At 40.5% G+C, this 13,827-nt stretch overlaps 1 protein-coding gene across 1 annotated transcript in view; it reads left to right on the top strand.

Moving 5' to 3' along the window:
- Positions 1-13,417, top strand: part of NDRG1 (N-myc downstream regulated 1) — a 40,641-nt gene extending 27,224 nt beyond the window's left edge. Inside the window, exons 6-16 of the mRNA XM_027711295.2 lie at positions 827-889; positions 2,502-2,562; positions 3,010-3,096; positions 4,606-4,662; positions 5,619-5,722; positions 6,119-6,175; positions 7,048-7,099; positions 7,858-7,905; positions 9,412-9,447; positions 10,778-10,829; positions 11,572-13,417. Of these exons, the coding sequence (XP_027567096.1) occupies positions 827-889; positions 2,502-2,562; positions 3,010-3,096; positions 4,606-4,662; positions 5,619-5,722; positions 6,119-6,175; positions 7,048-7,099; positions 7,858-7,905; positions 9,412-9,447; positions 10,778-10,829; positions 11,572-11,837 (883 nt within the window). The 3' untranslated portion in view covers positions 11,838-13,417. The remainder of the gene's footprint in view (positions 1-826; positions 890-2,501; positions 2,563-3,009; positions 3,097-4,605; positions 4,663-5,618; positions 5,723-6,118; positions 6,176-7,047; positions 7,100-7,857; positions 7,906-9,411; positions 9,448-10,777; positions 10,830-11,571) is intronic.
- The last annotated feature ends 410 nt before the right edge of the window (positions 13,418-13,827 follow it).

Here is a 13,827-nt window from a genome sequence, read left to right as displayed (position 1 = left end):
TGGTCCGAAAGGGAAATTTGCAGGTCATATGGGTCAGCCCCCATGTAATGAGCAGGAACATCTTGAACTAGATCAGATTCTTCAGAGGCCTATCCAACCTGACCTTCAGTGTTTCCAGGGATGGGACATCCGCTACCTCTGTTCCAGTGTTTTGCCACCCTCATTGTAAAATATTTTTGTTCCACCTACTGCTCAGTTGAGATTTTGCTCAGAATTTCCTTTCCTTAAAATTTTATTTCTGCTTTGCAGAAGACCAGGAGCATTAACAAACAGCTGTTTTTATTGAACTTCCTCAGCAACTTCATAGCCCTTCTTATGCCTTCATTTTCTCCATTAATATTAATAGAAAGCTATTCTCACTTATCCTATGATAATTTGTGTTTCCCTGAAAACATGTATGCAAGTTATTTGCCAGATATCTAGATCTCATTGCTGTAGTCTGTGATTCTGCAACACAGGGAAACTTTTGTGGCAGACCAGAAGTAAAAATGTGGTGAATGTGGTTGGAAATTCGCCTTTCCTGTTCTAACTTCTTCATAGGTTCTAAGTTTCAACTTTTCTTGGAAAAGATTCATTGTGGTCTATTTTTCTCTTAGATGGACCAGACATTTATTGTTCTGTAACTCATAAAGTGCCATATAGATTATACACATATTTCTGTTAAATTAGTTACTTGTGCTTGTTCCTGTTCTAAATTCTGCTCATACGCTCAATGATCTCATAATGAGCACATTTGGTGCCAAATCTAGTGATGACTGTGTCTAAATTTGCCAGCCTACACTGCTGAACGTGGTGTAGTAACTCCACAAACACATGCTTGTTGTAGGTATGTGTATCCCTCCATGGATCAGCTGGCCGAAATGATTCCTGGAATCCTGAAACAGTTTGGGTGAGTGAAGAATTGTTTACTTATCTTTCTCATTCTTTTCTCCACATGTCTCACTGAAAGAGCAGGGCAAAGCAGGCATTTGCTTTGATCTGACTGTCTGGCATTTTGTTTGCTAGAACCACACTTGTGATTGTTTCCGATTCCTCGTTATGGGTGGATTACTTTTACCTTGGTTTCTGACAGCTTATTTTTTGGCCTTTTTTGAAATGTCTGTTTATTTTTAAACAGGAAGCAACTTCAAGTGAAATCCCATGTGCTTAATTTAGGGGTTTCCTCCAGTATTTTCTATGTATCGCCCGCACAGGGGCAGGGCACAGACAATCTGTTCTTCCCACTGTAACAACCCATGTTTTCCTGTGTGGTTAGCAGAAAAAAAAAACCCATGGTTGCATCTGAAGACATTTACTGTTTTGCTTCTTTGGCTCGAGTGTCTTTAGAAGGTCAGTCTGACCTCCTTAAGCCTCTTCTACCACCAAGTGCAGATGCCAGGTTGCCAATGTCGAAAGACCTAGTGGCAGTGTTCTTCGGTTGTCTACGTGCAACGAGTTTAGGTGTGTGTCCTCCCTTAAAGCTCAGCTTTAACCAGAGCTGTAGCTGAGAAAGGTTCCTGTTCTGTTGAGCTAGTGCTTCTTGTACGCAGTGAAGAGGGCAGGTAGGCACCTCCAAGGGGTTTTCAGAGCAAGCAGAGAAAACCTGGCATTCAGGGTTAGGCAGCCTTGGAGAACAGACAGGCTGGGCTGGTGGTGGGGATTTCAGACCAGCATCCCAATTTAGACATTGTTCAGTTGTAACCAATTGTTACAGTACCTTGAATGAGTTTACCTCACTTCTTAAGAGATGTTTTTTGAAATGCCTGATGCAAGTCTCAAGGTTGTCAGTTCTGGTGCACTGGAGTAAAAAATGCTAACAATAATGTCGGTACCTTGAAAATTAATTAAACTGGAGTGTATTTACAAAGTGTTGATTTAATCATGCTAATGAGAATGAAAATTATCCTCAGGTATTTTCCTAAAAGCATTGAATAAGCTGTTTTTCTGAATGGTTTTGTCTAGTCTTCCCTTCCATGTATTTTCTAAGACCTTGAAGGTGATGCTTTAAACCCAATTCCAGTTAATAGAAATATTTGGTTTGTCTCTGCCCTGTTTGGTTATGAAGTTTAAACTTCATCACCCCAGTGGCTGGAGAAGAGGAGATGTTTCCTTGCCAGCCCCCTGTTAGAGAGGAATCTGTCCCAGTTGGAGAGCTGTAATGGGGAGAGGGCAGGGGGAACCTGGGGAGTGGGGGAGCTTTGTATTTAGGCTGCAGATTTCAGGTCTGTATCTTATAAGTTTTTCTGGCAGAGACTAACCATTTCCCCCCAGAATCAGAAAAATGCTATGTTTGCTCAGTATATTTACTTAAAGATAAGTAAGAATATCTGCTGCCCTGCAATGCACAAGGACCAGTGTCCTGCAAATCTTACTGGGGCTGGTGGCATTGCTTAGAGTCCAGTTTGCCTGAGCTGAGCCCAACTTCTGTAGCTACATGCTGGCATGTGAAAGAGGAAGGCTACTGATGTAACTTATTTTTGGCACTCTTCCTCATTTGTCTCTTCTGTTTTATTGCCGTGCAGGCTGAAGACCATTATAGGAATGGGAACTGGAGCCGGTGCCTACGTCTTAACCAGATTTGCTGTAAGTTTTGTGGAGCTTCCCTAGAGCCTCTATCGTGATTTCCCTTACATATTATTGTCTCTGTAGCATGCAGAGAGGATTCCTGCTCTGCTGTGCCCATTTAAGTAAGCAGTCAGGCTTTTAAGTGAAATACCACAATCTGCGGGATAGCTAATCTAGAAGACCTAGATTTTCCATTTTAAGGCCTGAGCTCTTCTCAGTTAATTTTCAGAAGGTTTTTATAATGGGAGTTCTCTATTTAAACTGAGGGTGGAGGAAAAAGTTAAATCTTAATGTTCTCCAGCTGCTCAGTTGAATTGCTTTAGTGAAAAATTTTTTTCCATACATATGCTTGTTTTGTGCAAGATAAAACTAGACCTACCACCTTCCTCCCCAGGAGATAATTTGCTAATTTAAATTTTTTGCTGACTGATAGATCTGATGAATCTTCAATCTTTTCTTTTGCAGTTAAACCATCCAGACATGGTGGAGGGATTAGTTCTCATTAATGTAAACCCTTGTGCTGAAGGTTGGATGGACTGGGCAGCAACTAAGGTAAACATCTTTAACTTGGTAAAACAAATCTTACTGGAAGACTGTCGAACATGAGGAGCTGGGCAAGCTTGTGTGCCAAGACATGGCTGCAGACACAAAGTATCCCAGAATAACTCCTTTTGGGGTTTATTCTTCCATTTGCAAACATACCTCCTACAGGACTAGTGATAAAAATAAGTACTTTCAGAAAACAATTACTTGTGACATAGTGGAGCTACTGGGCATGGACAATTCTTAAGAGCCAGTAACTGCCTGGGAGAACAGAGTTTAACCTGGACACAATAGTTTGGGAAATGTTTCAAGTAAACTCAAGTGTTAGTGTAACATTCAGTTCTTTCTTATTCATGGCTTTATTTACCAGAACAGACCAAAATGTGAACTAGAACACAGAAAAATATTCAGAACAACATCTTCCACATTTCAGTCATCTGTGTGAGTCTTAGATGCCAAAAGGACTCAGAAAAGGCTATAGTAACTGCGGACAGATTGTTCATACCGGACTTTTAAGTGAAAATGTTCTCATATAAAAGAGCTCCTGTTAACTGTGTTCTTTTGTAGTTGTAAGAAACATTGCAATGTGGGAAAACAGGCACTGAGAACCAGCTTAAAAATCTTCCTGGAACCATTATATATAAATAAGCATAAACGTTACATTACATGTTACTCAAATTTAACATGTTAAAACATTTTTCAAGGTAAACTGATGGCAGACACTTCATATCATTCAGGGTCACATTTAAGTGAATGGTAGTTGCTCTAAACGCTGAGAAGTACAAAAATTAGTGTCATCTTTTAATCACACAGAGACAACCCATTGTAAGCTTCTAAGATGATGTAATGTAATGGCAACACTGTAATACTAGGAGAGACTTGCAAAGCTAGGATATAACATTCTTTCAAGGCTTAAGTTACTAAATAAACTCCCAGATGAAACTTATAAAAATAAACTGAAATACAAACTTATTTTAAAAAAGTAGTAACTTGTCTGTGTTGAAATTTAACAGTAGACCCATTTTGATTATCTCACCCAGTATCTTACTGTAATTAAATTTTTCTCTATCTGTGCCTTTACCTTCTACCTGTCAAGTATTGCTAAACTTAGGAGTACAGCAGGTGATTTTTATTCTTCTGTCCTTACAAAGCAAGAGCACATACTGTGGGTTATGATCTTAAGGTATCAGATCCATTGGTTTGTCAGGGAGGAGATTCGGCAGTGGCACCCATCTGGCTGGTTTGCTTGGTGTTCCTGCAGAGAGTGATTCCATAAACATCTATGCACTAGCACTGTTTTCTGAATAACTGCATTAAAAAAGACACCTTATGAGTCACTCAAACATAAACAACCCCTAATGGCATTAGAATTGAATCGAGGGGGGGGGAAATATCAGTCCAGAGTATTGTACATATGGAAACAACATACATAGAAATATCCATTTATGGGTAATTAGAAGGTTTCAATTGTTCAAGTGTTGTGTTAATAGCAGATACTTAGATAATCTTGCTGTTCAGATTTCAGGTTGGACAAATGCTTTGCCAGACATGGTCATTTCACATCTATTTGGAAAGGTAAGGATGTTCAAAAGATTCCTCTGATATATTCAGTGTTCTGTATCTACCTTCTGGGGCTGGAAGGAGAGGATAACCCTTCACTTAAACAACAAAGGACAGAGTTAAACTGTGAGATAGGTTTCATACTTGCATTCCCGGTATTTTGGAGGTGGTATGCTACCATAGGGCTTGCTGTGTCCTGAGGACTCAAGTGCATCTCAGTTGTGACAACTCTAGCAGGGACAGCTCTAAACCCTACTGTTTAGACAGCCAACACTTAAACATGAGTATTACTGCCACATTCAACTCAGGACATGAGCATATTACCCCACATATTTTTTTATATAACCTACTTGTAGCTCTGACAGCTGGTTATTAGTACTAATGGCACTCTTCAGTGCAAGCCTAATGGAAAGTACTGTATTGTTTTCTGAGGCTACTTTGCTGTGCTTGAAACTGTTAGTAAGTGCAATGGAAAACTCCATTCCAGCAGAACAAGGGACTAATCTATAAAGACTTGAGAACCAAACTGTTTGAAAATGTTACTGATTGAAGTCCTTGGAGTTTAGTTATTTACAATTGTGAAATTGAGTTCCACATTACATACATTTGTAAGCTTTCAACATCTACTTTGCCCTGAAAACATTTATTAGGCTTCTTACTCTGAATATTTTTTATTTGTTTTAAAACCTCACACTTGCCTGACTGTAACCTACTAACATCTGCACTACAGCTGCAGCTTTTGCAACTGTGAGATCTTAACATTGCAACATACTGAAGTTTTAAAGTGAAAATTGTGGTACCGCAATTACAAGCTAATATTAATTCTGGTTGACATCATGCTGGAAGTTGTCCCTTCCCTCAGAGTGCACCCCTGGTGTGTAGATATGAGTCTAATATGCAACTACTGTGCCATGTCTTCAGATCCTTTCAGAAAATAGCCCCTATTCTGAATTATTCTATCTCCACTTTAGGAAGAAATTCACAGCAACCATGACCTGATCCATACTTACCGTCAGCATATTATTAATGATATGAATCAAACCAACCTTCATCTCTTTGTCAACTCTTACAACAGGTAATACATTTACCTGATTTCTAACTGGAAATTGTTTTAACGGGCTATCTAGGTCTTTAGAGACAGTATTACTTGTGTGGTGAAATTGTGTGTTCCCCCAGGATAAAGTTCTGCTTGAGAGTGCCTTTAGGAATCTCAGGTGGTTTTCTTATGGGAGAAGGACCTTGTGCATTTGTGGGGTGAAAGATATTACACTGGGACTAAATTAACACATTGATCCTTCAGTCTAAGTATGGTTCTACATCAGTTATGGAGGTTACAACACGTATCAGATTAAATTAACATGTGAATGTCTGTACTTTCTCTAAATTAAAAGAATATGGAAGTGTCTGTAAAGTCTCAGTGTATCAAAAGCCTTTGTCCTCTCCATTTTTTTTTTTTTTTTTTTTTTTTTAGCCGGCGAGACCTAGAGATCGAGCGCCCTGTTCCTGGAGTAAATGTTGTCACCCTTCAGTAAGTATTTTATTTCCTACCAGTTCATTTGTACATGATGTGAGGTAAGAGGTGTGGTCAGTAGATGCATTGCAAATGCACTGCAGAACTGTAGTTGCATTTGCTTACGTGCTGTAATGTAGGAGATGAGAGGTTACTGCAAGTCAGGGACTACCATTAGGAAGATTTTCTCTCTTCAGACTTGACAAACATATATTAGCTGAAATGGAAAGTTAAGCAGTTCCGGTTCCTGTGCATGCGCAAACTTGGGCTTACAAAGTACTTGAAAAGTAGGTGTACTTATTCTCATGCAGAAATATATTATAGTTAATGGAAACAACTGAAAAACCCAACCTAAAACCATTTGAAAAAACAAAAATTGAGGAAGATGGAGCAGGTATGAGAATGACTTTGAGATCTTCTACTAACAGCTTTTCACTTACGCTGCAAATTGTGCAACATAACAGTTGTCAAGTCCTTCTCTGCTCAGCTGCTGATGGTTACATACAGGAGACTCTACTCCTCTGCCAATCTGTTTGGAATAGAATGGACAGATCCAAAAGCTGGAACTCAGGGGCCTAGAGGTGGGGGTGAGACTTTGGTGCTGATGCTCACATTCAATTTCTTTTAAAGCAAGGAATAAGAGCACTGAAAAAGGCTGATTTGCTGCCTGGTGGGGAAAAGGACAGGTTCTCAGGCAAGGAATCAGTGCATGTCAGTAGGTCTGCAGCTAATGCAGTGGATTTGATGTATGTTTAAGGTGTCTGGAACACAAACCAAATCGCTTCCACACACTTAACTGTCTCATCCTTCCAGCGACACAAAATGCAGCTTAGGGCAAGTCCGGGCTGGATCACAGAGATAACACCACTCCTGTCTGTGCTTCTTTGCAGGTGTCCTGTCCTCCTGGTGGTCGGTGACAGCTCCCCGGCGGTGGATGCAGTGGTGGGTACACTGAGCCTTCTTTGCCACCCTGCTGGGTGATGGGTGGGTGAGCCAAGCAGCTGCACAGGGCCAGCAGAGCTCCTGCCATACAGCAGCCTGGCTGGCTATCAATCCAGCCCAGCTGGCTCTCTTCTTTGACTGCAGGAGAGCTGCCGTTAATCCCTTGCTGTTTGTGCCCTCTGTGTGTGCACCATTATTTAACAGCTACCATGTTTGGAACAATCACCACAGCAGTTCCAGTGAACCGCAAATATTTTCCTTCAGAGAGGGATCTGCTCCTGGTATTTTAACTTGTTGTGTGGTGCTGGAGCTGTGCCCTGGATCACTATGGAAGTGAAGAGCTGCTTTTTGACCATTATAACTCACCCCAGATGACTGGATGACTTCAAATGTTGTGCCTTAATGGGCATGCCCAGTCTGCTGGCCCGAGGCCACATGGCTACTCACCACTTGGGATGCTACCAGATGACCCCAAATCACAAGATAAACAGTACTTGTTGCCACTGGAGTCCCAGAGACAGATGAAAAATCTACAGTTCCCAACTAATGGGTTTGTACATGGAAAAAAATGCAGTCAGAAAAGTGAACTGACTTGGGTTTAAAGATGCATATATGTATACATAGTCTTCATACAGAAGCATAAGATATTCATTTTACCCTGTATTAAACCAGAAAACAGGATTTTTGATCTGTTTTCATCTAGCAGCTCATAATTAAGTCTTGTGTACAATGCCTTATGCTGCTATTCTTTTATGTAGGTTGAATGCAACGCAAAACTGGACCCAACAAGGACCACACTTCTGAAGGTAATAACAAAAACTGTGATTTTTCAAAATAAACATTCCTCTCATGTAAAACCAGTTGGATTAACTAAAAAAAAAGGCAGAACCAGAGAGATATGCTGCAGTAGAACCCAGTTCTAATGTGAAAAGGTAGTTCCTTCAGGGTAAGAGTATTTTAGTAGAATAAACAAGGCTAGGGGCTTCTTGTTGGTGTCAACAGTACAGAATTTTTCAGCTCCTCCACTTTAAAGCATTAGGGATGAGACTTGAAATGCTCTGTATTTCACACACCCATAATGAATTTGACTAGAGCTGGCAAAGCTGATATTGAGGTATTTGGAAATGTTTGAAAAAGCATGGAAGGGAAGTGCAAACCAGCTCATTCTGATCCTGTGCTTGCCTGTCCCTCAGCAGTAGTGTCAGACTAATTGATTGCTATTGACAACTGACACATTTATCAACCACAGTTTGGTCATCCTGCCTTTTATGAGAGTACAGTCCAGGATATCTTATCAGAAAGTTGATAAAACGCACTTCCAAACAGCAGAATATGATGCAAAGGTTTTGGCTGATGCTTGGCATTCAGAGGACGGGTGCAGTTTTCAGCTCGTTACTGATGAAGTAATAGCATGCAAACAGCGAAACAAGTTCAGTCATGCTTCTGCTGTGAACTTCTACTGCATCTACTGCACTGAACTGGTCAGTGAAAATTATAATAATGATTTTTTAATTTTTTTTCCCAAATGATTTTTCCTCCTAACATTGAGGAGTTAGTCTCACGCCCACATGGTAGGGCAGCAGTGTATCTCAGACGCTGTATCTGTGGCCAGCTTTTTCTCAGTCCAGGGATATGGGTGATGCCAGATCCCATTGCAGGCCTGTTTTGCTGCTAACTAATCCTAGATAGGATTTGGGATTTCCTGTAATTTACAACTCCACTGTTTTGAGCTTGTGGTGTTCCTTGGAACAGGACTGTTTTTGTTGGGTTGACTTTGAGGGGTGGAGTGGCAGGAAAAATGAAATGCTCCAAAAATACTGCATGCACTCAAGATAGCTTTTCTCATTTGGCTTTCCCTGCTTCCCTTGGCAAGTCAGGCTGATGCTTGCCATCCGCAATCTCAGCAAATTGTTTTTCCTTCTCACCTCTGAGCCTCAGGTGTTTGTTTTCTCTCCCCTGTTTGTCATCCAGGTCAATACAGAGTCATGTTATTGTAATTCAGAGCTGAACTTGTAACCAGGACTATCAGGCTGGTTTCTAAGAAACTGGTAATCACTGCCTAGTAAAAAAACACTCGTAACTCCAGCTGATTCTTTGCCTGATGGTCAAGAAACTTCAGGGTTTTCTGGGGTCCACTCGTAACTTTTATAAATGTGTAACAGCTTACTTTGTGTTCATCCACGTGGATGTTACTCACATAACAAAAGGAAATGTTTCTCTGCCAAATAGCTAAAAAGGTCATTTTAATATATCCTGAGCACAAATGAGTTCCTCTGGCATTGTGCTAACTGGCTGTTCTCATCTCGTTTCAGATGGCTGACTGTGGTGGGCTCCCTCAAGTTTCCCAGGTAGGATTTGGCTGTCGGAAATCCTACTGATCCTGTTCTGAAGTGTGTCAGACTGCAACAAATGGGTGTTTTCCTGTAGGGTACTTGCTGTTCCCAAGTGTCAGCCAAAAGGATGGTTATGATTTCATGAATAATGATGTCAATTGGTCATCTGAGTTTTCTTTTTTCTTAAAAGAGCAGTGAAGCACAAAATTAAGATTGGGAGGAGATATTATTTTCACTAATAAAGTCTTAATCAAGTAAAGATCTGAAGTGGGAATGCAGGGGTATTATTTTATGCCTATTTACTAAGCAGATGTGGATTAAGGCTTGAGCACTAGCATTTTGAAAACAGTCTTATTTGGACTATTTATAGCATAGATCAGGAAAGTGGAGTGAGGAAATAACAATGTTATGTTCTTGCATACACTGACTCTGCTTGACTGAGAATGAACTGGAGTTTATGAAATATATTTAGGCCTAGATTCAAAGTTGGTAATAAAATTAGGGTGGGAAAGTTAAAATTTACTTGTGTTCTTGTGTCACCTCACTAAAAGAGCTGCCCTATAAATCAGCTTTAGAATCTAACATCTAAACAAATTTCTAAGCAATACAATGTGGTGTTGGTGAACTTAAGGAAAACCTGAATTTGTAATTGCCTGCAGCTGAAGTCCCTGGACAGGCAGTGTGTGCTCCAACAGTGGGAGTCAGGAAAAGGCTTTTTCTAAAGCTACACAGTAGTATGTGCATTGCTTCTGCTATGCAGAGTCCATTCTTTGCAGTGATTCAGATAGAATACAAAAAATATTTTCATGTACAATGATTGAGATTGTGAGGCTTATGTGGCCACTGTGTCAGCAGCAGAGAAAAACTGGGAGTGCCTCACTGCAAGAATGTCAATCACAGGCAGTTGTGCCTGTGTATTCCTGTTAAGCTTTTTTTGCCCTATAAACATAACTATCAGCTCTGACTAGAATTTGTTCTCTGCTGATTAGGAATCACTCAGTTACTGACCATGCGTGAACTGCCTTGTATATTTTGTGAGGCCAGCTGTTTTACTTTAGTTCACCTGCTTCAGTAACTGCACAAGCAAAGTTTGAGCCAGACTTGTCACTTCTCTGGAAATCTCATTCTTAAATACCTGTGTTCATTTTCTAAAATAATGAGGCAGGGGAGCAGTCTAGAGAGGGGAATGGTGGATTTTTGTCATAAATTAAGCTTTCAGAGGGTCAGCAGAGTCCAGAGAATATTTGAGAACCCTGTTAAGATAGGACATCTGTGACATCTATGACACTGTAACGTAACTAACCTACTGAGCACTACCTAAAATAACACTTTCTCTCTTTTGCAGCCTGCCAAGCTTGCGGAAGCTTTCAAATACTTCGTTCAGGGAATGGGATACAGTAAGTGTTGGTTTTATGGAATGGTTGATCCGACTATCAAAGTTAATTGGGCACCTAAGCACCCAGAGTCTCTGATCTCAGGTGTGTGATCTTTGCCCTGTTGGATGTGCATTTGCAAGGGGAAAGAAAAAAACACCTGTGGTATCTGGGCAAAAGGTTTTCAGACCAAATGATGTTATTAAACAGAAGAAAGCTTTTTGAACAGCTGATACCCACGAATAGCTGTTTAACTTTATCTTGATGTTTTTAAGGTGGATATTTGTAATAGTGTCCCCTTGTGGCATCACAGGATATGGTTCATATACTGCATGTAACATTTAAAGCCTCATTAGCTCAGAGGTTTTTTTGAGTTGTAGCTGGGGTTTTTTTCCACATATGTGCTTCTGGCAGCTGCTTGTGTGCATACATTTCCAACCTGGGCTGCCAACAAAGGTTAAACATCTGAAAGTAATGGGAGGTCTCATGGAGACTCTTTAGTTTATCTCTGTATTCTTGCAGCCACAACAATGTGCCATAAAGCTACCTTGAATCCCTCAACCCTGACCACCAATTTTACCTTAGTAATTTAGGCTCCTTAACTGTATGCCTGGAGCAGTGAAGGTAGTTCTGCGTGAGAGGCTACCATGAAAAGCATGTATTCAATCTCGAAGGCTTCTATAAGGGTGGTCAAGGTTGGAGAGGAAGGCAAGGACTTCCTTCCAAACCCACGAAGGAAGGAATTAATGAAAGACTCTTCTTCCAGTGCCCTCTGCTAGCATGACCCGGCTGATGAGGTCCCGCACCGCTTCTGGCTCCAGTGTAACCTCTTTGGAAGGACAGAGGAGCCGGTCTCACACCGGGGAAGGCACAAGGAGCCGGTCTCACACTGGGGAGGGAACAAGGAGCCGATCCCACACTGGGGATGGTTCCAGGAACCGCTCCCACACAGACACACGCATTGAGCTGACACCGAACTCGGCAAGCAACGCTGAACAATCAAGCCCCAAGTCCATGGAAGTGTCCTGTTAGATGGATGTAGGAGGTTTAAACTGGTCACGGTGTGAAAAAGTAATGGATGCCCCCTGTGTATCATAAAAACATAACTGTTATTAATCTCAAGCTATTCTGTAGGAGAAACTCTGTTCACCAGGGTCTGACAGGGACCAAAGAAAAGAAGCATCTCATTTGCTCTATTGTTATTCTTGTATCTCAGACAGCTGCTGCTATTGTGCCCTCCTTCAGTGGATGCCAAATTCTAAAGGATACTTGCCAAAAGCTGATGTGGTTGTAAACACTTCAGAGTCAAACCAGAATTGCTCAGTACCCTCCTTTAAAATCAAAGCTGTTACAGGCCCCTTTATTTCTTATTATCTTGAAGTAAACTGGCACAATTTGAGATGAGTTTCAAAGAGGGGGAGAAAAATATTATGGATTACTTTTACGAAAGGAAATGAAACAAATGTGTTATGGCCTCATGTTGAAGCTGGAGTTGAATTCATTGTATATAGCTTGACTTCAATGATAGAGAAATTAATGTATCGTGCATTTATAGGCCTTCTAATTCATTAGTATTCAAGCCTGTTTTCCTATGTACAATAATATACTACTAAAATAGGCGATTTTAATGTGACTTTGAGATGAACTAAATCTTTAAGCTTTTTTTATTTCACTTTTTTGAGACTTAGTTTCATTCTTCCTTTCCTTCCCCCCTCCTAGACCCTAAAATCTGCTTAGCCAAAAGAGGACAAGATTTAAATTTGATAAGCAAGATAGGATTCCCTGTTTGGGAACTTGGGCCAAAGGGTTTACCATACTGCGGAACTTGGTGTAGTTGTAAGAAGTAGCATAGCCATACACGCCAGCAAAGCAGAAACAGCTTGATTTTTCCTTCAGGAAGCTTCTTATCTTTGCGGCTCAAGTTTTTTGTGTCCAGCACAATTGTGATAAATTTGGAATTCTGCAAGCGAAGCCAGATCCAGCTGTTCTTTGTCAGGAGAGATGAATAACTGGGATGGCATGTAATTAGATACTGTATGTTCAACTGCCACTAATTACCTGATTTGAAACTGATGAGATCTCACTGGTGCTGAGAACTGTATTCCACAAAGTGGTGGAGCAGCAACACTGTATCTCTGAAATACAGTGTCTAATGACTGCGTAAATGTCATGATCTGTTGGTTCTGCATCTTTACATAGCCTCCTGATACCTTGGGTTGCTTTCTTTGAAGCTAGTGGCTTGATACCTATCTGCCAGTCAGATTTTCGCAGTTGGGTGTTCTTAAATTTGTCCTTCCATAGATAGCAGGACAGGATTTCCTGAGCTCCAGTGCATACCTGCTGAACTGCAGTCCTCACACAAACAAAAAGCTCAAAGGCCGAGCAGCTAAATAGCAAATGATAATACTTTGGGATTGCTTGTTCAGAAGAACACCATCTAGGTTACTTTATATTGACTAACTTCAGCTCTTGTGTAGAATATCCATAATGGTTTGTGGGAAGAACAGACAATTTCCAGAAAGAATAAAGCTATTGTGTAAAGTCTATCAAGAAAAGTTTCTTAATGAAGTATTTGTATTTATTTCAAAACAAATAAATTTGTAACTTTGCAATGTCTGGTGTCTTCATGTTTTACCAGGAGTACAATCTTTCTCAGTCCGAGTATATTCTTATCCCTTTGTATCAATGAAATCTTTTTCTCTTTTGCTTATATCTCTACCATTACCTACTTCTGTGATCAGTTTTTTTCCCCCCATTCCAGCCTACTATTTATACTAAGAAAACACCACGCATTTCAGCATTTTTATTGGCAATATTAATACTAAAGGATAATTTTACTCTAAGAAATATAGCAAAATATTAAGCCATGATATAGAGTACTATTTGCTGTTTGAAGTTTTCTTTGTCTCTCTGGCTGTAGTACTGTCTAGTGCACAGATCTGTGGTCTGTACACTGACTTCCTCACTGGAGTTGGTGCCATGCTCATTTTATCCGTTCTGATGCCGATCTGATCTGTAAATC

The sequence above is a fragment of the Pipra filicauda genome, unplaced genomic scaffold (assembly GCF_003945595.2).
Source record: "Pipra filicauda isolate LSUMZ 115617 unplaced genomic scaffold, ASM394559v2 scaffold6_size6359152_pilon, whole genome shotgun sequence".
NCBI lineage: Eukaryota > Metazoa > Chordata > Aves > Passeriformes > Pipridae > Pipra > Pipra filicauda.
The sequence above is the reverse complement of the archived record's forward strand: the minus strand, read 5'-3'. Positions and strand labels throughout refer to the sequence as shown.